This window comes from Lathamus discolor, chromosome 6, assembly GCF_037157495.1.
Source record: "Lathamus discolor isolate bLatDis1 chromosome 6, bLatDis1.hap1, whole genome shotgun sequence".
Classification (NCBI taxonomy): Eukaryota; Metazoa; Chordata; class Aves; order Psittaciformes; family Psittacidae; genus Lathamus; species Lathamus discolor.
Window position 1 is genome coordinate 7,307,304 of NC_088889.1, and position 20,930 is coordinate 7,328,233.

At 50.2% G+C, this 20,930-nt stretch overlaps 2 protein-coding genes across 3 annotated transcripts in view; one reads left to right on the forward strand and one right to left on the reverse strand.

The window, feature by feature from the left end:
- Nucleotides 1-9,040: 9,040 nt before the first annotated feature.
- ARFGAP2 (ADP ribosylation factor GTPase activating protein 2) lies at nt 9,041-17,853 on the forward strand. 2 transcript variants are annotated; one of them, XM_065686878.1, is made up of 17 exons: nt 9,041-9,339; nt 9,596-9,714; nt 10,606-10,678; nt 11,233-11,364; nt 11,455-11,535; nt 11,860-11,962; nt 12,610-12,666; nt 13,232-13,276; nt 14,244-14,296; nt 14,714-14,850; nt 15,367-15,498; nt 15,966-16,094; nt 16,176-16,304; nt 16,649-16,775; nt 16,893-16,983; nt 17,102-17,220; nt 17,643-17,853. In XM_065686878.1, the coding sequence occupies exons 1-17, from the start codon at nt 9,268-9,270 to the stop codon at nt 17,661-17,663; spliced, it is 1,620 nt and encodes a 539-aa protein (XP_065542950.1). In that variant the 5' UTR covers nt 9,041-9,267; the 3' UTR covers nt 17,664-17,853. The 2 variants fall into 2 exon arrangements, with proteins under 2 accessions (XP_065542950.1, XP_065542951.1); XM_065686879.1 differs by lacking the exon at nt 13,232-13,276 and having other exon boundaries at nt 9,052-9,339.
- A 1,284-nt stretch (nt 17,854-19,137) lies between these two features.
- The window catches only part of CSTPP1 (centriolar satellite-associated tubulin polyglutamylase complex regulator 1), an 88,126-nt gene continuing 86,333 nt past the window's right edge, over nt 19,138-20,930 (reverse strand). The window contains exons 8-9 of the mRNA XM_065686880.1: nt 20,729-20,792; nt 19,138-20,224 (exon numbers count right to left, since the gene is read on the reverse strand). Of these exons, the coding sequence (XP_065542952.1) occupies nt 20,044-20,224; nt 20,729-20,792 (245 nt within the window). The 3' untranslated portion in view covers nt 19,138-20,043. The remainder of the gene's footprint in view (nt 20,225-20,728; nt 20,793-20,930) is intronic.

Sequence of the window (20,930 nt, forward strand, 5' to 3'; positions counted from 1 at the left end):
GCCCAAGAGCTTGAGGGAACAAACGAAGGAAAAACTAGGATTTTTAGGAAAAACAAAGGAAAACAGTAGTATAAAAACTGTTTTACTTACTACATTCACTTGAACCTGTTGATGCACTTTTTAGTAGCCTTTTGCAATGAACTTCTGGGTTAGCACATGTGAGGAACGTGGTTAAGGCAGACTTGCCAAACCCCAGTCAAGCCTCCACCAGCCAGTCCATAATGAACTGCTTCAGAGCTGTTTGGAAAAGAGGTGATACAGATAAGGAAGCCTGAAACCATAGGTGAGCATTTGGGATTAAATGACCACAAAATGTTAATGGCAGCTGGTGAACCAAAATGGATGTTTAACAAGTGTAGACTGAAAAGCAGGGTGGGGATGGACAGATTCCAATGCTGTTAACTTATGAGAGGTTAAAGTTATCACAAACGTCTTGCTGCCTGCCAGACAGAGCAGAAATTAACCTTTTACAACACACTGGATGTCTTGAAATACAGCTGGCCATGGACAAGGAGATCTGAAACTGATGCTGTTTAGTGTGTTTGTGAGACCATGGAAATGTATCAGCTGCTGAAAGGTCTTGCCCAAAGTATGCCTTGGACTGTACTTCATGAATGGGGGCAGAAGGGTGCAAACCAAAAGAACAAGGCTGAAGCATTTTGTTTGGAGTCAATAACGTCATTTCTCAAGCAAAAAGAAAGTATTCCCAAAAGGCAATTAAAGAGCTAAGCAACAGACATGAAAACCCCCTGGATTTAGCTATGAATTTACCTATTATTCAAGGTCCAATGTTTGAAGAAACTTCCAAGCTTACACTGTGTGATTAGAGGTGTTGGATTTATTTAAAGATCTGGTCTCTGCTTTGAGTACTATGTGCCAGGTAAAGTACCATTAAGTGTTGTACGGTAACTGCAAACGTTCCACTTGCTGACCCGTAACTGAATGATTTGTTGCTGCTTTGTCCTAACAGACACGAATGTGAAGAGAGCAGCGCATGGCTGCAGGCTTGGAAGAGAACAGAGCCAAAACAGGGATAAAAATACCTGGGCTGTGCTAAAATGACTACTGGAATTTACCTTTTAAACCACTAATGCTTGCCTTTCATACAAGGTCAGAACATCTAGAAGGCAGTTATGATGGATGACATGGAGACTTCAGTTTCTCCTCAGAGTTGCACTCAAGTTATAGAGATGGAGTCCGGTGCGGCCAGAACCTGCTGTGAGGACAGAAATGTCCAGCAGCCTGGTTACAGTACAAACAGCCTGAAATTCCACGGGACAAAGTCTGCACAGACTTGTTTGTCCTGGGAAAACACAACCCCCCGATCGTGATGGGCTGCTTGAAGGGCTCCAGAAACAGTGACAGATTGCAGCTTCTGCGAACAGTCCCCTAAAGGAATGTTTGCACATCAGCAATGCCTGCCCACACCTGAAGTACTGGCCAGGTGACAACACACTGAGAATGAAGAATTGCTTGGCTGGACTGTACACCATAAATCTTGGTGTGGCACTTCGTCCTGGCTACCCAAAGGGACTAGTGAAAGAGAGCCTGTGTAGGAAGGAACCAGCTGGAAGGGGGGAAAGAAAACCAACCCAACACACACATCTAAGGATCTATTAAACTAATGGCTCTGCCTGGAGACTTAAGTTGTCCACAGCAGCAAATGAGGTTTTGTTAACCACAAGGGCTCTAGTTGGAACTCGTCATCCATGCCATGGCAAGAGTTCTGTGTGTAACTGCTTGCTGTGCCTGAATTCCAGGCAGCCAGCAAAGCCTGTTCTTCCCCCAGGGTTTCTGTAGAACCATACACTGCATCCCTGTCCCTGAGGGGCAGCACACAGAACACATTACCTAGTCATTTCTAATAGAAACACTGCTTGTGGAAAGCTTGTACAAATGTGGTTGGCACATAATGAATGTGGTTCTGACACCTTCCTGGAAAAGCATTTCTGAAGCATCACAAAACCTTTGGGTTTCCTATAGCTCATGAATCTTCTAGGAAGAGGAAGTTCAAGATTCTCTATGATGGATCACACCCATTTCCCCAAAGCAGCAGCTGAGCTTGCTCAACCCATTAGTGATGTTTCTGCCCTGTAGGCAGAATCTGGGTTGCAGAGCCCACAGGACAGCTGTGCTCTGTGGTGGCAGCTGGGTTGTGGTCAGTGGCTAACGCTTGGTGACACTCCCATAGCCCTGGATGGAGCTTGGGGCTGCTGGCGCTTCAGTTTACTTCCCGTCCCGCTTCCCCATCCCCTGTGTCACTTGGCACAAAGCACCAGGCAGGTGCTGTATGCGGCAGTCCAGCAGGGAGACCCCTCAGAGCTCTTGCCAACTGGCCTGTGCTCCCTTTGCTCCTCATTACAGATCCAGCCCAAGGCTGCAGCCCTGTGGAGCTCAGGTTCTCCCTCTCTTCAGTGCAGGCTGTGAACTGGGGCTGCCTCAGTTGCATTTCTAGACCTGCTCACATCATGCTCATGGGCTGCAATTTTCCCTTCTGCTTGTGAAGTAAACTGGAGTTAAAAATGGGCTTCAACAACCAGATCAGTAGGTGATGGTTTCTGCATAGAGACTGGCTGTAGACTGGTCATGGGGCTAAACCTGAGCCAAAGCCAGTGCCACAAACTCCATCCTGACCCATGGAAATGTGGTTGGAAAATACCCACTGCTGGCTGATGGGAAAGGTGCAAGACGAGCAAAATAAGGTTGCCTGATACAAGGCAAAGTGTCTTCAGAGGGACCTTGCACAAAAAGCCAAGGAGGAACAGAAGACTACTTGGCAACCCAGTGGTGTGCTGCTGCCCAGGTCAGGCTACAACGAGCTGGAAAACTCAGGGTCTGTTTATCAAGCTACCTGTGTTCTCAGCAGATCAAAGAGGATGAAGATGAGATGTTTCTGGAGAAGAGAAACAAATCCTTGCTGAAAGTGAGGGGAAGACACAACAACAACAGCATAGGCTCTGTAACTAGAAGCAATAAGCTGGTTTTCCATTGGAACATTTTGAGTAAGCAGCATGGCTCCAGTGAACTTTTCCAAACCAAATTTCAGGCCAAATCACCTCAGCTGCTCTCTGCACATCCATTTTATTGACTGTGTCCTCCTGGTTTCTGTCATTCATTAACCCTGCTTGCAGAGGTTCCTGCTTTGTCAACCTCCCAGCTTAAGGCAATTCCAGATGCAGTGAGACTTCCTTTCTCCACAAGCAGTGTCGCAGTGCTTAGCATTTCTTCCTCTTTAGTGTGGGGGCCCATAATCTCTTGTGCTTCCACTGGGTCCAGCTATCTACAGATCCTGTGGTCCCTTCTTCCTGTGTTTCCTTTCTATCCTACCAGCTGGAAGTCTTTTTCCAGGTCCTGTGCTCCCCCCCCCTTTGACTTCAATACCTCTTTCCTTCCTGAGTCTATTGTTCCTGCTTTTGGCAGGAGGCTGACACCAAAACAGCCACTGCCCCCAGCTGTGACCACATGAGGCCTTGCCCACAGTTCCTAAGGAATGTTGCATCCACAATCCTATGGATGTTTGTCAGACCAGTGGCCCTGCATCCCTTCCACCCATTGTGGCCACCTGTGGAGCTGAAGCACTGCTACCTACACCCTCTCCACCAAATCCCTCATAATAACCTGCTTGACAGCAGTGCTTACACTCTCAGAATTGTATGTTTTCAAAGGAGCACCACAGTAAACCAGCTTTCCCTTGTCTTTTTATTACCCCTGCCTGTCCCACTTTCCAGGGCTACTGTCTTCTGCTTTAGACATGCTCTTTATGCTTGTAGGAGCTGCAGGCAACTAGTCCCCGTACTAGAGGGTGATCTGCAGGAAAGAGATTATGTGCCCAGTGGAACACCTGGAAGGGTCATGTCTGACAGGAGCATGGCCCTGCCAGCTCTGACATCAAGTCAGTTAGTGCCTGTGCTGTGGACTGCCCTGGAAGAAGGGTGAGGTAGCTCAGGGCCAGCTCACTGCCCAGTCTCTTCACCTTGCTTCCATATGGTGCGATGAGCATGACATGAACCTATACATCACTTGAGTACGTATAGCTGCTCCCAGCAGGGACACCTGTAACATCTCCAAACTGGCCATTACAGCAAGGTCTAAAAGTTGTCCTCAGAGCCAGGAAACCCCAGGGCACATGTGTGAGCTCACCTCACTTTGGGGTGTCCCCAAACCTCCCAAGCACCTGCCAGGCCAGTCAGAAGGGATGGTACCAGACACTGAAAATAAACATTTGATGATAGTATTGGGAACAGTTACAAAATAAAAGCCTGAACACACTCAACACCTCCTCAGGAGCGATGGGAGCAGCATGCTCCTGCCCTGGCCACACATCCCAGCCACCCTTTCCATCAAACCCCAGCAGTTTTGCCTGCAACACTGGCTGGCACAACTGCAAGGGATACTCCTCTCTTTTCCCTCTCAGACCTTCCTAGCTATTCCCTTACTTGCTTCAGCAATTGCACAAGCAGGCAAAATCAGCTCAGCAACACAATGGCAATCAGCGTTTGAGCAGGGCTAGTGACACAACTCAGCCCATGGTTGCCTCTTGCCAGAGTGGGTGCAAAGGACAGCACGTGTGGCAGGACAGACCTTTTGGCTGCAACACAACCCCAAAATGGATCAAACCAACCATGACTGTGCTCCTCAGTGTCTCTTGAGTTCATAGAACCATAGAATGGTTTGGGTTGGAAGGGACCTTAAAACTCATCCAGCTCCAACCCCTGCCACTTGCAGGGACACCTTCCACTAGAGCAGGTTGCTCTAAGGCCCGTCCAACCTGGCCTTGAACACTGCCAGGGAGGGGGCAGCCACAGCTTCTCTGGGCACCCTGTGCCAATTTCTCACCCCCCTAAGTAATGGATAATGATCACTGAAACCATGGGAAATTGGGAGCATCTTCTTACTCCAGCAAGGGACATACCTGCTGAGAACGTGTCCCTTGCTCTAGTGAGGGGGAGAATGCTTTCTATGATTCTCCTTTTCTATGATTTCTCCAATTTCTATGATTTCTCCAATTTCTATGATTTCTATGATTCTCCTTTCCTCCTCTCCTCCTGTGGCTATGCTTGCTTTTTGCACTACTGAGGAGGAAAGGGCAGCCAGGCTGCCCTGCAATACTGAGCAGAGCTCTCTCCCAGGGTTACTGACTATCCCCAGGGGAAATCATGTGGATTAGTGTCTGTACACTGCTTGGTAAGAAAGGGAAAAAAATGAAGCTAGGAATTACTTCTCTCCCTGAGGCATCATTGTAGGTTCTTGGTATCCCATCACGCTGTAATCCATGGGAAACTATCTCCCAGGTTTTTTGGGTAGTTTACTAAATTTGCTGGCCCCCTTCCCAGTCTTCTCATTCAAGAAAAGCATGAGAGGCCAACGGGGCTGAGTAAGCAGAGCAGGACTCAGCCACCTCCTGTCTCTCCTGCAGCCCTTTCACCTACATTCTTTGCTGGGTAGTGAGAAGAGAGCAGGGTCCCTCTTCCCCCCTGCCACCTGCTTCTGGACACTCTCCCAGAGAAGCACCTTCTCTTCGCTTTGGCTCAGACCTGCAAGTGCAGGGCAGGTTCTATCCCCATTACTTCACTCCCCAGCCTCACCACCTCTCTTCCACAGCAGCGTCTTGTCCTCAGACAAGACTCATGTATTGAAGTTGTGTCCCCATTGGTATGGCAGACTCGAAGAACAAGGCTGATCACCATCCTTTGCTTTCCTGGGTGATGCTGGGGACTCTCTGTTACTGACAGAGGTGGGAAGTAGCAAGGTGATCTCTGATCAGGAGGCTATACTGGGATCAGGGGCTGGTTTCACAGCAGTCAGGAGGAAAGAGACGGGTGTAGATGGACAAGGAAGCTGAGGGCCAAAGAGCAGGCTGCCAGCTTGGAGCCCAGAAATCCAGCACCAAAGTACATGAGGTGCAAAAGAAACAGATGCAGGAAATAGCAAGAGCAGTGTGATGGCAGCACATACTCGCAGGGAACAGCCAGCAGCAGGAGGCCTTTCCTGTCCTGACAAAGGCAACAAAAAGAAGCTGACTATTTCTGCCCAGCAGCATGCTCTTCCTGCTGCTTTTATGTGGAACTGATGGACAGGATCGGCAGCTTTGCCAGGATTTGGAGCAACCAGCATGGCCTGGAAGGCCTGCAAGGGACTCAACTGAGATAGAGAAGCTTGAGTTACTGCTGTAGCAAGCTTTCCTAAGACACAGTGAAGAAACACTGTGCACCCTCCATGGAGGAGAGGAGCCTGCACTGTATCTCCTCATGTCTCCTAGCACAGACAGGCAGACAAAGCCTGGCACTGACCTACTGGCCCCTGAGGCTGCCTTGGCTCCTCCTGGGCACATGCTGCTTCTCTCTCACAAGCCCCATCTGGCTTAGCACCAGCATGAACAGACTCTGTCCTTCCTAACTTCTACTCCAGCTCTCCATCACATAGCCAAGCACAGACCTAGTGAGAAGAAAGCCAGGAGAGGAGCGGAGCAACACTGCACAACACATGGGCACAAGGCAGGATTGTGGCTGCTTGAGCCCACATGAACAGCATCATTCTCAATGTACGCCCATCGCCTGAACGTGCTCCTGTAGCCAAGATGTAGTTTACACAGCCTCCACCCTGGCACCATTCAGTCCCTCTCCTGTCCTTCTGTCTAGCTTCACCTCTCAGGCCCCTCAGTGCACTAACAGGCCTTAATTGTCCTGAGCACCTCACCTGGAGCCTCTACCCCTGCCCATGGGTGTGTTTTCATCGGAGCTCAGCCCAGAGGTACCACTCCTGTTGGAAGAGCAGAGGTCTCAGGCTGTGCTTTGTGATCCTGACCTCACACTTGCTTTGCCCCTACAGCCATACCTAGTAAACACTGGGCCTGATCCTGGCCTCTGCATTGACTTCCTAACTTGACTGAAGACTCATGAGCTTGCCTGGCTGTATCTCAGTTCTTGGCCTGCCCAGCTCTTCTTGCTCAGGTGAGGTGGGGATGAGCAATGGCTGATGAGGGTCAAGGCCTGCTGCTGCCCTTGCGAATGCCACCCTGAGAGCTCTCCTCCTAGGGTGCAGCCAGCCCCTGCTGCACCCTGACACTGGCTCTCCTGGTATGACTGCCTGGACAGCTGCACCATGAATGGCATCAGGGAACTCAACTGGTTTAAAAATAGAGTGAGGAAAAAGCTATCAGTTACTTGTACCTGAACTGACTCCCCCAGTACCGTTTGTGTGATCCTAGAAATGGGTATATAGGCACAATTAAATAGCAGCATAAGAGCAACGGGCACCAGCAGCTACTTAAGACAAGACTGGTGCCAAGGGTAAACCTGGCAGGCAAGATCAGGCTTCATTACCCAGTTCAAACACTCATCTGAGTAGGTTGAATCAGCTGCGTCAGCCAGAAGCCTCTCATCTTACTGTAAGGCAATGTGCCTCCTGTATCAGGTCTCACTGATCACGTAGTCAGAGCTTTGCTCATGTGAACACAAGGCTTCATATCCCTGTTAAACCTGCAGGGTTTTACTGCTGGGTTATTTTGCCCAGCAACTCTGATGTTCCTCATTTCATCTGCATGTCCCAAGACTCCATGAGTCTTGCTAAGATCATGGGCCTTAAGTTCCCACTGAACTCTACAGTCTGCTTTACAGACCTGTGAAAATTGTGGAAATAAGTGAAAGGAAAGCTTTTATATTTAAACTGAAAGTTGTCTTGTCCAGATATTAGTGCATTTAACTGTTCCTTTTAGTGACAAGCTGGTGCTACAGAGCAATCTCCTTTTGGAGGTAAGGAAATCCCCATCTATTCCACCTCAGTAACACCATGCTGTCATTGGCTGTTGTTAGAATCATAGAATCACAGAATAGTTAGGGTTGGAAATAACCTTAAGATCATCCAGTTCCAACCCTCGCCATGGGCAGGGACACCTCACACTAAACCATGTCACCCAAGGCTCGGTCCAACCTGGCCTTGAACACCGCCAGGGATGGAGCACTCACAACCTCCCTGGGCAACCCATTCCAGTGCCTCACCACCCTAACAGGAAAGAATTTCCTCCTTATATCCAATCTAAACTTCCCCTGTTTAAGTTTGAACCCGTTACCCCTTGTCCTGTCACTACAGTCCCTGATGAAGAGTCCCTCCCCAGCATCCCTATAGGCCCCCTTCAGGTACTGGAAGGCTGCTCTGAGGTCTCCACGCAGCCTTCTCTTCTCCAGGCTGAACAGCCCCAACTTCCTCAGCCTGTCTTCATACGGGAGGTGCTCCAGTCCCCTGATCATCCTCGTGGCCTCCTCTGGCCTTGTTCCAACAGTTCCATGTCCTTTTTATGTTGAGGACACCAGAACTGCACACAATGCTCCAGGTGAGGTCTCACAAGAGCAGAGTAGAGGGGCAGGATCACCTCCTTCGACCTGCTGGTCACGCTCCTTTTGATGCAGCCCAGAATACGGTTGGCTTTCTGGGCTGCGAGCGCACACTGCTGGCTCATGTTCATTTTCTCATTGACCATTGTTGTAGCCGTTCTGAATCTCTCACTGATGGGCTGTACGCCAGTGACTTTTAGTTCAAAACACGACCATGTACCTTCCTGATTTTCTTGCATTATAACTGTATACCTTTCTAGTCCATTCCCTCCAGCTTCCAGGCAGGTAATACATCACTTTAAGGCCCTGACACCGTATTTAGTGTTAAGTAACAACTTCCCTACCTTAATTACTGCCTCCCGCTGCCTTGATTACTGCATAGGATTAGGCAGTGGGGCTTGAGAAGTCTCCAGCTGACTAAATCGCTTCCAAGCCCTTGTGCTACTGCACCAGGCCTGAGGTCCGGCTGCTGGAGGTGCTATCTGTAAGCACACACCTGAGCTCTTCCCTTTGCCCAAGGCAGGAATTGCCTCTCCGCTGCTCTAAACAGCTTCTCCCTGCCGGGCCACTGCCTCCTCCCGCGCCATGAGGGCCTGAGGGCACACGGCGAGCAGCCGGGGCTGACGGGGCCCGTTCACGCTTAGACTCGGGACGCAGCTCGCAGTCGACAACGCCGTGAAAGCCGAAAAGCGGCGGGGCCGGAGCAGCGGCCGGGACTAGGGCAGGGCGCTGACCCCAACCTGCCGAGCCCGGGGACGGCGGGGGCTGCCCGCTGAGGCGGCTTCAGCGGTTAACAGCGGGCAGCGCCGTGCCCCGCTGCCGAGGCCATGGCGCTGTGTGCCCTCAGGCGGCACCCGTAGCGCAGCGCGGCCCGGCCCCTCCGCCATTGGGCCCGGCCGGCACCCGTCGCCGCGGTGGCGTCTGGGAAGGAGAGATCATGGCGGCGGAGCCGAGCAAGACGGAGATCCAGACTCTCTTCAAGCGGCTCCGGGCAGCGCCGGCCAACAAGGTAGCGGGGCGACGCCGGGCGGCTGCCGCCCTTCCGAGCCGGACTGCTGCCCTGCGGCCGCGGCCTGGGCTCGGAGCGGGCCCCGCTGGGCTCCGGGCCGCTCCGCGCCGGCGGGGCAGCCGGGTTGGGGGCTCCGGGAGCCATGGGGAGAGCCCGGCGAGAGGGGTCGGGCCGGGGCCGCCGGGCTGTGGGAGCGGGTGGAGGAGCGGCGCCGCCGCCTCAGCACACCCCCCCCGTCCCTTTGCCCCCGCTCTAGTCGTGCTTCGACTGCGGCGCCAAGAACCCGAGCTGGGCCAGCATCACCTACGGGGTCTTTCTGTGCATCGACTGCTCCGGCGTCCACCGGTCCTTGGGCGTGCACCTCAGCTTCATCAGGTGCGTGCGGCCCGGCAGCGGCCGGAGCCGAGCCGGGGTTACCTGGTGTGGGAGCAGGGGGGGACCTCGGTTGGAGAGCAGCGTTACCGCGGGGGGATCGCCCCGGGGTTGTGGGCGAGTGGCTTCCTCAGTGGAGGTTTTAAGTCAGCCCTTCCAAGACTGAGTTTCCAAAGCAGTTCAGGTACACGTTACTTTTGGTAACCTTGCGGAAACGCTGTTCGGCCTCTGAATTGTAGAAGCCGAGAGGAGTGTGGTGTGTGAATCTTGCCATTAAAACAGCGATATGAAAGTTTCTTGTGTTGCTTAGCAGGGCAAAAAGAGGAATATTGTTTAATCTTTCCTGTATCAACCCAGTGGGGAAGATGGTGTTGAATTTTCAGCACGTTGTTTTTATGTTAGTTACTTATAAAACTTAGTATTTTAAGTAATAGAGCTGTGATCTTTACTTAGTCAGAGCTAAGTTGAGTAACTGGTATGACACATGCTCTGCCACCTAGCTTTACGTGGTTGTTTTCTCAGTTGCTTTGTCATGTGTTCTTGCCTAATCTGTGGGACAGGCTGAATATGAGCCTCTCATGTTGTGGTGAGATCACATGTAGAACGAAAGCTGTTGGCTCTGCTTTCTTAGCTCAAGCTCTGCCGCCTCAACAAGCAATACAAGTGAGAAGTCTAAATTTGGAGGCTGTTATTTGGTGTGAAACTGAAACTGGTTTTTTTTTTTCTCATTTTAAGAGTTCAAATTAATTTCTGTGGGGAGCAAAGAAGTTACCAAGGTGTTCTTTTCCCTTTTGCCCCTTGCATTCTGGGGTAGTAGTGGGATATCTGACTGTTCTAGCTCAGAGCTTGCTTTTGCATTTGGTGTGTTAATAGAAATAATTGGCTCTCACACAGGTCCACAGAGTTGGATTCCAACTGGAGCTGGTTCCAGCTGAGGTGTATGCAAGTGGGCAGCAATGCCAACGCGGTGAGAAGCCTCTGTAGGCATTTTGGTTGCTTTCCCTCTTGCTAATCCACATCCTGTGGTTTTTGTCCCTTTCCTCTGTCTGGCTTTCTCGGTACCAGCCTCATCTGTTTGGTTGTTTTCTTCTGGCTACCAGTCTCATCTAAAATGTGTGCTCAAGGGAGGTGTTTGTCAAGTGCGCTTTGGAAGTCAGGCTGTGTGATCTTGGAATGCACTGTTTCCTGATGTGCAGATCTGTCATTTCCTTAACTCTCATTTAAGTGAGAGGCATAGCTCTCTTAAATGAAAGGTGTTAGTAACACTGATCCCTTTGAAAGCTCATGCTCAGTGTTGTGACTCACAAGTATCCTCCTGTGGAGGACAGGGATTGATTTTCCCATGGGGCCTGGAGTGAGACTTCTTGGAGGGAGCTGGTCAGTGAGTAGCTGGTTCATGCTGTGTGCTCAGTGTATCTGCTCCTATCTCTGGGAAGCTTCTTTTCTCTGTTGAGTTTGTCTGCTACCACTTGCTTGAGTATGATGTAGCAGTCAGCAGACTGAGTGATCTTCTCTTTCCAGACGTCTTTCTTCCGCCAGCATGGCTGTACAACCACAGACGCCAATGCAAAGTACAATAGTCGAGCTGCTCAGATGTACAGGGAGAAGATCCGGCAGCTGGCAAGTGCTGCCATGGCCAAGTATGGCACGGATGTAAGTCTGTCTCCTGTTAGATGTGTAGTGATGGGTATTGACTCTTGTGGGATACGTTCGTTTTATTTTTTCCCCCTCTCCTCTCTTCAGCTGCTTATAGATGGACTGAGTGGAGCCCCTGGGCACTCCCCTGACAAGAGTGATGCTGATTTCTTCATGGAGCACACACAGGTAAGAACTGTCTAAACCAGAGAGTCAAGTAGTCAGCTGTTCAGCCAGGAGCAGTCCCACTTTGTGTAGAGGATTCTAAATCGTATATTCCTTCAGTAGTAACATGGAAGAACTAGGACTCAGTCATCAGTGTGGGACATAGTCACAGATCTAAACAGACCCTCATGGGGCCTGTAATACCCATGTCTTTTGGGTATAGGCATATTTTGGAGTTTGGAACACATTTCCTTTGGCTAAAAACTGAATACAGGTCACTAAACCTGAAGTAAGTTCAGGATTGTTTGGTTCAGTCTGCAAATGAGTGGAATGAACATCTCCTTGCAGTCTTCCAGTACCTGGGATGTAGCAGATGTCAACCAGAATCCTGCACAGTCTTCACCGGAGGTGGAAAAAGCAGCAAAATCATCAGAAAGCAGTGAAGTGTCAAGTGAGTTCCTGCTGAATAATTGTTTCAAGACCCTGACTTCATTTCCAGAGTACATTTCTGTGCCACAGTTGGAAGGGCTGAGCTTTTCCTTTAGCTCAGGCTTGAAGGAGCGGAAGCTTTGTGCGCTCTTACGATGTTTAGTGGAGACTTCAAAACCCACTGCTTTGCTTGGGATCAGCCCTCTGCTTTTCTTGAAATGCAGAGAAAGCTGTTTTGGGAATTAGTTCTGTTTCCCTGCTTGCAAACATGATTATTTGTCCAAACAGTCTTTTCTGTCCCTTGAATTTGGTGCATCTGGAAATGATGTGTGAATATAGAGCAGAAAACTGTTTCTAGGATGAACGATGACAAGACCAAGTATGTGGGGGCATGCCTGTGATTTGAAACAGCTTTGTGTGTTCCCTGCAAAGTGTTTGCTTGCTTTTCATGTGTTAAGAACACTACAGAATGAATAACTTGCTCAATGGAGATTAAGTTGCTGTGCTTGGGAAATTGCACATATCACGCTGTAACTTGGCTTGTTTGGGGTGGTGGCAAAGTCAGAGGAAGTAAAACTCTCTTTTATGTAAGTGGAAATGTGAGCCCATGTGAAAGAATGGGGTTGAGAATCAATCTGCTGAATATTCTCTCTGGTTTTGTGCCCACAGATTCCAGCCAAGGCCCATCTACTGACTTGTTGAGCACATCTCCTAAAGCTCCTCTAGGTAAGTGAGACTTTTCACTACCTCTCAGGTCAGTCTTGCTCTTATTCCTACTGTCCAGTAGTAAGGTCAGTGGAGCTGGAACTGATGAGCCAATTTTCGGAACATCTAAAGGAGCTTATCTTCCTGTGGAGCCAGTACTGAGGATCTCCCTGAACCCCCAAACCAAGCCATATTTTACTGGAGGTTTCCTCCTCAATTGGGTGATAGAATCCAAAGCTGTCACCTTCCCAAAAGCTTGGTTTCAGTTTTTGAGCTTTGGACAAAGCTTGGCATTTGCGTATCTAGAACTTGGTTGGTCAAGGCCACATGGCTGTGGGGTTTGGTTTGTGTGGGGTGTCCTCCCACCCGAACCTTTGGAGGCAAATGAGGTTTTGGCTGTCAGAGTAATAGCACTTTATATCTGATTCTCCGTTGCCATTACTGTCCTGGCTACACACACAGCATCTAGCTAGACCTTCTTTCCTTATTGAGAGTGTGCTGCTAGCCCACAGTGGGTTCATCCTGGGTGGAAAGCCTGTGTCCTCAAGTGTCTATTTATTCCCCATGTTTTGTGTCTCTTCCTCAGACATGTCCATGTGTCTATCAACACAAGAGCCTGCTCCTGCCAGAGGTAACTGGCTTACAGCTGGCCTGTGCTGGCTGCTTGTGACAACTCTGCTGCCCCTTCTGTGATTCTGCCTTCAGCTCTTAATTTAGCTTCCTGTGCTTGGAGGGAGGGAATGAGCCAAAGCTTACATGTATCATGTTGGGATCTAAACCATTCCATATCTGGAAAGGGATCTTGCTGATGTTTCTGTTAAATGCTTCCTGACAGTAACATAAAAGCCCCAAACAACCCCAAATCAAATGTTAGGAATAGCGAGCTGAAAAGAGTTGGGTAGTGTGGATGTTCTGCTCTCTCCTATTTCAAAAACGTATGGTGAGACTGGAAAACATACAGGAAAGGCTGTCAAGAATGATCTAAAGTATGAGTTGACAAAGGTCATGTGGGTGTAGAAAGAAAGAAGACACTTCCATGGAAGAAAAGCCCAACAAGGGTGATAAGATTTTGGAGCTACAGGTCGGAAGCTGGGAAAATGTCCTGGGCAGTCCCTCTGTGTTTGCTTTGTCCTGACAGTTTTCCCAGGCACCTGCTGCTTGGCTCGACCTTGGCTGGTTTTACAAGTGTGGCATGCTCCATGCCCTTGGAGTGACAGGTTCCTGGTGCCAGGTGTTGGGGAACCTGTTGCTTTTACAGCTCGCTGCACTTCAGGTCCATTTTGTCATTTGTCTGTTCATGTAGACATGACCCTGGAGTTCTTGCTTCTTTGTCCCTAAGGCATTGGTGAGGCACTGGCCTTCATATGGTCTGAAGCTGCAATGGACATGCTTCTGTAGGCCACCAGCCTGCAATTGTGGAGCTTCTAAGTGCATCTTTCTTGGCTGGGTGAAGTCACCCAGGCTTCTGATGTGAAGCTGCATGGTGTGCCCTGGACTCTCTAGCAGCTGGATTGTGGTGGATGTTTGTGTGCATTGCTGACTAATTTTGGCTTAAATTAATTCACTTCTGCTTCTTTGCTGCTTCCCTCCTCTCACAGAACTTAAATCCTCCCTCATTGGAAAGAAGAAGCCAGGAGCTGCCAAGAAAGGGGTATGTCTGAGCTCTTGTTTTATGGAGAAGGACGTAGAGCATGTCCTTTCCCTGGCCCTTGCTTTCTGCCCTTAACAAAGCTGCTTACTGAGAGATCCATTTGGGAAAGGGAGAGACCTTTGATTATATCACTGCTTATTTTGAAAGATAGTTTGTATATTAATGGACAAAAGCAATTAGGTTTAGATCATGATTCATTATGGTCTGAAGTGTATGTGGCTGATCTCTTAGCACTGGCTAATGGTGGGTTAACTTCTGAGTGTTTTTACATACTCTTGTTGCAAGCTGTATCTGGGTCTGTAGGCTGTGTCTGCACAGGGAGACTGAAGGCCTGATGAATACAGCGAAGAGTAGGATTTTGGTTTTCTGAACAATTTAGGGTGAGGAAATCACAATCTTTTGGTTTTGTTTGTCAAGCTGGGGGCAAAAAAAGGCCTTGGAGCCCAGAAGGTGAGCAGCCAGAGCTTCAGCGAGATCGAGCGGCAAGCCCAGGTGGCAGAGCAGCTGAGGGAGCAGCAGGCAGTGGAGTCCAGGAAGCAAGCTGAGGAGTCCATGTAAGTGCCCTGTTTGGGCTGAATACCTTGCACACGTAAGGCAGAAGTAATATGAGGTTGATGCTGTTCACCCTAGGACCACCTAATGTGAGTACAGAATATGCTGCCTGGTAGGATGAGTGGTAGCTGTAAGCCAATATGGTCCTTATGGCAGGGCTCAAGTTATATTGCCATATTTTATTCAAATTAGCATTCATAGAGGAGTTCAAGGAGCAGATATGGAAGAATTTTGTGTTTGTTGACCTTTAGATATGACTGAAAAAGGCAAAGCTGAACTGGACAGGGCATTCTGTCAGGAGTGTTGGGGAAGTCAGTGCTTACACTAAGCCTAGTAAGACTTGAATCCCAGCAGAGGTGAGATGGGAAGACAAGAAGTAGCTTCTCTGCAAGGATTTATGGCAAAGCTGTTACGGGAGTGGGTGTTTTGATGGGTTGTCAAGGTTACTCTCCCCCTTGAGCAGCATGGGCTGAGGGGGAGGGTGATGAGCTGATCCCCACCTTAGCTCTTTCCTTTAGAGTCACCTCAATGCGACTGGCTTATCAGGAACTGCAGCTCGATCGGAAGAAGGAAGAAAAGAAACTTCAGAATCTTGAAGGGAAGAAGCGTGAACAAGCAGAGAGGCTGGGCATGGGCTTGCCATCAAGGAGGTATTTAATTGTGTGTGGCATAGAACAGACAGGTGTCTTGGAAGCGTCCTGTTCTGGAAGTTTTCTGAAGGCAATAGCTTGCTGCTCTTACCAGATAAGGAGCTGGTTTAAAGTCCTCCTATGCTGGACTACATCTCAAAATGCTTCAGGCCCCAGAAGGAACGGGCACTCTGAGGTTCTAGTTCTTGTTTGAGCTTTTCCAAAGATGCCTGTGGCCTGTCAGTGTCTAGCTCTAGAGCCCTCTCCCCCTGCAGAATACTTCCCTCAAGAAGGTATCTCAAGACTTCTGAGGGAGTGGGATTAAGCCAGATAAGTGGTGAAGGGGGCTGGCATCCCACAGCTCTCCCTTGAGACTTGGGGCACCTGCCTTGCCTGTGAAGGCCAGATCGAGTTTTAGGGCTGTAGGGTGACTGTAGGGGCTGGATGCTGTTGCAGCCAGGGCCCTGACTGCCTGTCTGTTGTGGTAGTTCTGTGTCACACTCGGTGATGTCTGAGATGCAAGTAATTGAGCAGGAGACACCGCTGGTTGCAAAATCCTCCCGCTCCCAATTGGACTTGTTTGAAGATGCCGGAAGCTTCACATCTGGACCCCCCAAGTAAGACTTGGCTTCAGTGTAGTATTTGGTTTATTCCTGAATTTAATGTCTGGCCTAAATTACCTTACTTTTGGTACCTAGATACAAATATAATCCCTTCTCATTCGAAGATGCATTTGGCTCACGATGGGAAACAGACTCTTCATGGGGTATGGACAAAGAGGAGGAACCCGAGGTGACCATTTCTAGTATTCGGCCTATTTCAGAGAGGTAAAGTGCCTGCCCCTGCTACTATACCTTGGTTGTTTGTGGGACAAAGGGATGGGAGTAGGACCTGTGGGGAGAGATGCTGCTGTGTGATGACACGAAACTTGTGCTGCAAAAGACAACTTTCATGGACAAGCCCAAGAAAAAGGGCTTTGAGTGAAAGGGGCTTTGAGTGAAAAGGGCACTTACTTGCCTGTCATGAGACAGCCCTTATGGTCATAAAGTGCTGGCTGTCCTGAGGTGGAGTGTGGAGAACCCCGATGGCAGCTAGCACGTGAGGATTTGTTGCTTTCTTTTGGCCAGTGGGGGTGAGCTGAAGCTGAATGTCTCCTCTGTTGTTTCCTCAGACCCACCAGTAGGCGGGAGCCAGAGAACAGGACATTTGTTGTGGAATCCAATGAAGCTCGGCAGAAGTTTGCAGGGGCTAAAGCCATCTCTTCAGATATGTTCTTTGGGCGGGAGGCAGATGCTGAGGTAGATGCATTCTGCAGTGCTTAAGCTGGTACAACTCTGGCTTCATCTCCTCCTGTTTGTTCAGGTCCTACTTCATTCCCTTCCTTTATAACCATTCGGTTTTGTTTTCTGCTGCAGTATGAAGCCAGATCCCGACTGCAGCAGCTCTCGGGCAGCAGCGCCATCAGCTCTGCAGACCTCTTTGGAGAGGCCGAGAACGTGCACTCAGGTTTGTTATCACGCAGTGGGCTGAGGAAGGGAGCAGGTTTGGAAGACGTAGACTGGAAGGGGTCAGGGTGCTCTTTGGACCTGGGGAACTCTGGGCTAACTGCTGCTGGTTCTTGTAGGTGGTGTGTCCATTGGAAATGTCTTGCCTGCAGCTGACATTGCACAGTTCAAGCAAGGAGTGAAATCTGTTGCTGGCAAGATGGCTGTCCTAGCCAATGGGGTGATGAACTCTCTCCAGGTGAGCTTACACCGTGGCACCTTCAGACAGGCTGTAGGCATGCTCAGGGGCTCTCACAGTATCTCACAGTATGGCTTCTGGAATTATCTTCACAAATCATGTGCAAAGCCCCACATAGAGGCCTCTCTTTTATAGCTGATCACTACACTACAACAGCTGAGCAATTCCACTTGGCCAGCCTTAACACTCCTGCTGGACAGGACACCTTGTCATGTCAGATATGCTTTTTCCCCCACAAATCCCAGGCTGAACGTAAAAAGTTGGGGGTTGGAACTACATGATCTTAAGGTCCTTTCCAACCTTAACTGTTCTATGATTTTACTTCCTGCCTTTGCATGGCATCCTGTCTAGACCTTGTGATAACTGTCTCTGGAGTCTGCATGAAGTTTGTAGCATGGTGTCTTGGTGTGTTTCCTCCCCAGGATCGTTATGGCTCATATTGATGACCCAGGGACTGCAACTCAAAGAGAAGCCAGCAAGAGGCACTGATGCCACCTTCGCCTGGAGTAAACTCTGCAGGATTGTCTTAGTTTGTCTGGGTTGGGTGGGGAGGGGGCCAGGACATGGCTGTGCCCAGGGTGCTTTCCAAATATCTCTGGATTCCACTCTATTAAAATTCAGTGTGCCCTCACACCCACTGCTATCTACTAGCCAGTGGAGACAGGCCTTCCTACAGGGTTAACCTCGCTGCTATAAAAGACAGGACAGGAGCTCCTGGGCTGCTCCCGTCAGTGCTCCTGTCTGTCTTGGCCTATACCTTAGCTCACTGAGTGGCAGAGAGAAGGGGAATGCTGTTTCTCTAAACATCATGTTACCTGGGTGCTGTGGGCATGACTGTTTTTGTTCTGCTCAGTGCTCCCACTCCATGGTGCTGTGGAGTCCTCTCTGTTTGCAGGGTCTCACTTTGACCATGGGATAATCCTTTTTACTCTTCTAAACCAGCATATATTGATGCATGAGAAAAAAAAAAATCAAAGCAAAGATTATTTTTTTAGCTTCTAATTACATCATCAGTGAAAAAGGCCCAGGTAAAGAAGTTCTGTAACGATATTTGCTGGATCCCTGGTTATTTTGTTGCCCAGTTTGAGCCGAGGGCAAGGTCCCGAGCCCTGATTTCACCATGAGGTGAACTGCAGGGCAGCAGTGAGGGAGGGCTCCTTTCAGTCCCGTTCAGCTTTACTCCCTGCTTTCACTGAGTGTGTTATTCCTCGGGTTCTGGGGTTGAGGAGGGGCAGTGGTACCGCCGAGCCAGCACGGGGAGGGACGTGAAGGGTTTCGGGCCGGCTGAGCGGGTGTTTGGCCGGAGCAGGGGAGGGACCGACCCTTCCAGTGTGTGCCCCGTTAAGGTCGCGGCGGCGGAGGAAAGGGCGCCTGCGCGATACTGCGGGGGGGGGGCGGGTGTATGCGCATGCGCCGTGCGCCGCCTCTAGCGGCCGAATTGGGGGTATCGGTAGCGCTGCCCGGGCCCTAGGTCCGCATCGCCCTGCGGGGTCCGGGCCGCTGTCGGAGCCCAGCGGCGGCAGCGGCCTCACACCGTGCTTTACTGCCCGGCCGGCGCAGCCACGGCCGTGCGAGAGGAAGCGCAGCCATTGAGCAGGGTAATAAATAACTTACAGTAAATAAATGGCCCGTCCCGCGCCCGCCACAGCGCGGCTGTGGTACAGATCCGCGGTAGCCTTAAGATAGCTGCAGTGTGTGTTGAATCCACGCAGCTGATGGCTGCCAGCTCTGCGGCACGGCTCCTGGTGGCCCATGCTGCAGTGTTCCAGAACAGGAGGTGCGAGGAGGCTCCCACAGAACCAAGAGGAACCAAAGACCCCCAGGGAAGAGTGAGTCTGTGCAGGGTGCGACGCAGCAGCCACGCCAGAGCAAGTGCTGGGGCTGTGGAGGCCAACCTGCTGCACTGGTTGCCATCTCTTTGTAGTTGTAAAGGGTTACATGCCGCTATGTATAATTCTACAATGCCAATACTGACAAAAAATACCCGGGGCTCATGTGAGAACTGTTTCCAGCTCCCCTCATGCTTCTGCCCACCCAGCACCAGCAGATGTTCTGTGTATTTGCACATCACACAACCTGGGGGCAAGGAATTGACTTTTCTGCCTCTCTGTCTCCTCCACCCCCTATGAAGCTTGCTTTTCCAAATGACCTAAATATGCTATTGGAGGCTTCACAGAAGGGAACTCAGTGCAGCAGAGGACACAGCACCATGCAGTACTTATTGCAGCCTAGCTTATTTGCTGTATTTGCTTTGGCAAGTCTTGGATGCATGGAGAAGGAAGCAGAGAGAGGCGGCATGGCAATACCTAAGCCCTTTTCGAGGAGTTTCTCTACCTTTGATCACATGCAGGTGCAGCTTTACTGCGAATAATTATAACGGAGCAGGAATGCAGAGCTGCCACTGGTGATTTAACCCCTCTATTGTCTAGGCCAAGCCTGAGCACAGCTACACAACACAACACTGGCAAGCAGCCTGCACTGGCACTCCCACTGCTCCAGCAACTGCTGAACCGTTGGGGAGAGCCTCAGTGCTTGCAAGCAGAGGCAGAGCTACCGGATACTGGTTTGTGTTGCCTGCCAGCAGAGGGGAGCAGAACCCTGCAGCTGGGAACAGCTCCCGCATGAGTTTGGAGCTAGGAAAAAGGCGGAGTTCCTCCTGGGATGAGACGGGTGGACCTGGTAAAGGGGACCGGCACAGCCATACACACACACTGGCGGTGTGGGCAAAGCCCACCGTCAGAGCAGATGCTCTGGGAGGAGCTGCTGCTGCTCCAGTGGGTTCTGGAGAAGCCAAGATGGGAATGGTGCCCACCCTCACAACCTTCAGTTCTCAGAGGAGTCTGTCTCTTCGTTGGAGCCTTCACTCTCAGCATCCATTTTGCGCCGATGGTGGAGAGATTTCCAGGGACAGTTCAACCGGGGTGAGTTACGCACAGGCAAATTGGCTGTGTCCCCGCTGGAGCTGGTGGGACCGGAGACAGAGAGCCCTGAAACCTGAGCTACTCTGAAAGAGAAAAGACAAATGCTGGGCAGCATAACTTGTCATCCCCAGCCCTCACCACAGCAGGAGGACTCATTCACAGCTCGCACAGGGATGGAAAGATGCTCATGGCACTGAGGGGGAACACCTTGCACCGGTACCTACAAGATTTGCCATAGAATTCTTTCTTCCTGATTAAACAGATCTTTCCTCTGGGCTCAGCCTGTGTCCTCCAACACTCCTGGTTTTCACCATCCAAACAAAAAACTTCCCTTTTCATTAGAGACTGCTGCTTCCTCTAGATCACTCTCTGAGGCACACTTTCCCCCTCTGTTTCTGAAGCCTTTGTTAGCTGCACCAAAACACCCCAAAGAAAGAGTCCCTCTCTACTCAGGCTGTTGTGTTAGCTCCTCAATTGTTTTATAGTACAGCAAGGGAATAGGGACAGTACCTTATTAAAGTCTCCCTTAGCATGCTAACTAACTTTAATCTGTTGCTTTACCTCCTACTTTAGGCAACTTCACTTACAATTTGTCAAGTTCATGATCCATGGCAGGGTCCACAAACAAGTCTCCTTTATCTGGCAAAGCCCCTGGAGAAAAAAAAACAAGGAAAGTATCAAAGCAGAGTTAGGTTATAAAGAAAAGTGTTCAAGCCATAGCAGCATCCAAAATCTGCCCTGCAAGACAGAGAAGACTCTTCCTTATGCCTATTAGAGAAATGGACACTG

Excerpts from the sequence above, each read along its gene's own strand:
- ARFGAP2 (XM_065686878.1), top strand. The coding sequence starts at position 9,268 with ATGGCGGCGGAGCCGAGCAAGACGGAGATCCAGACTCTCTTCAAGCGG. Across the intron at positions 11,963-12,609 it reads AGAAAGCAGTGAAGTGTCAA|ATTCCAGCCAAGGCCCATCT; the intron begins GTGAGTTCCTGC and ends TTGTGCCCACAG. Across the intron at positions 15,499-15,965 it reads ATGGGCTTGCCATCAAGGAG|TTCTGTGTCACACTCGGTGA; the intron begins GTATTTAATTGT and ends CTGTTGTGGTAG.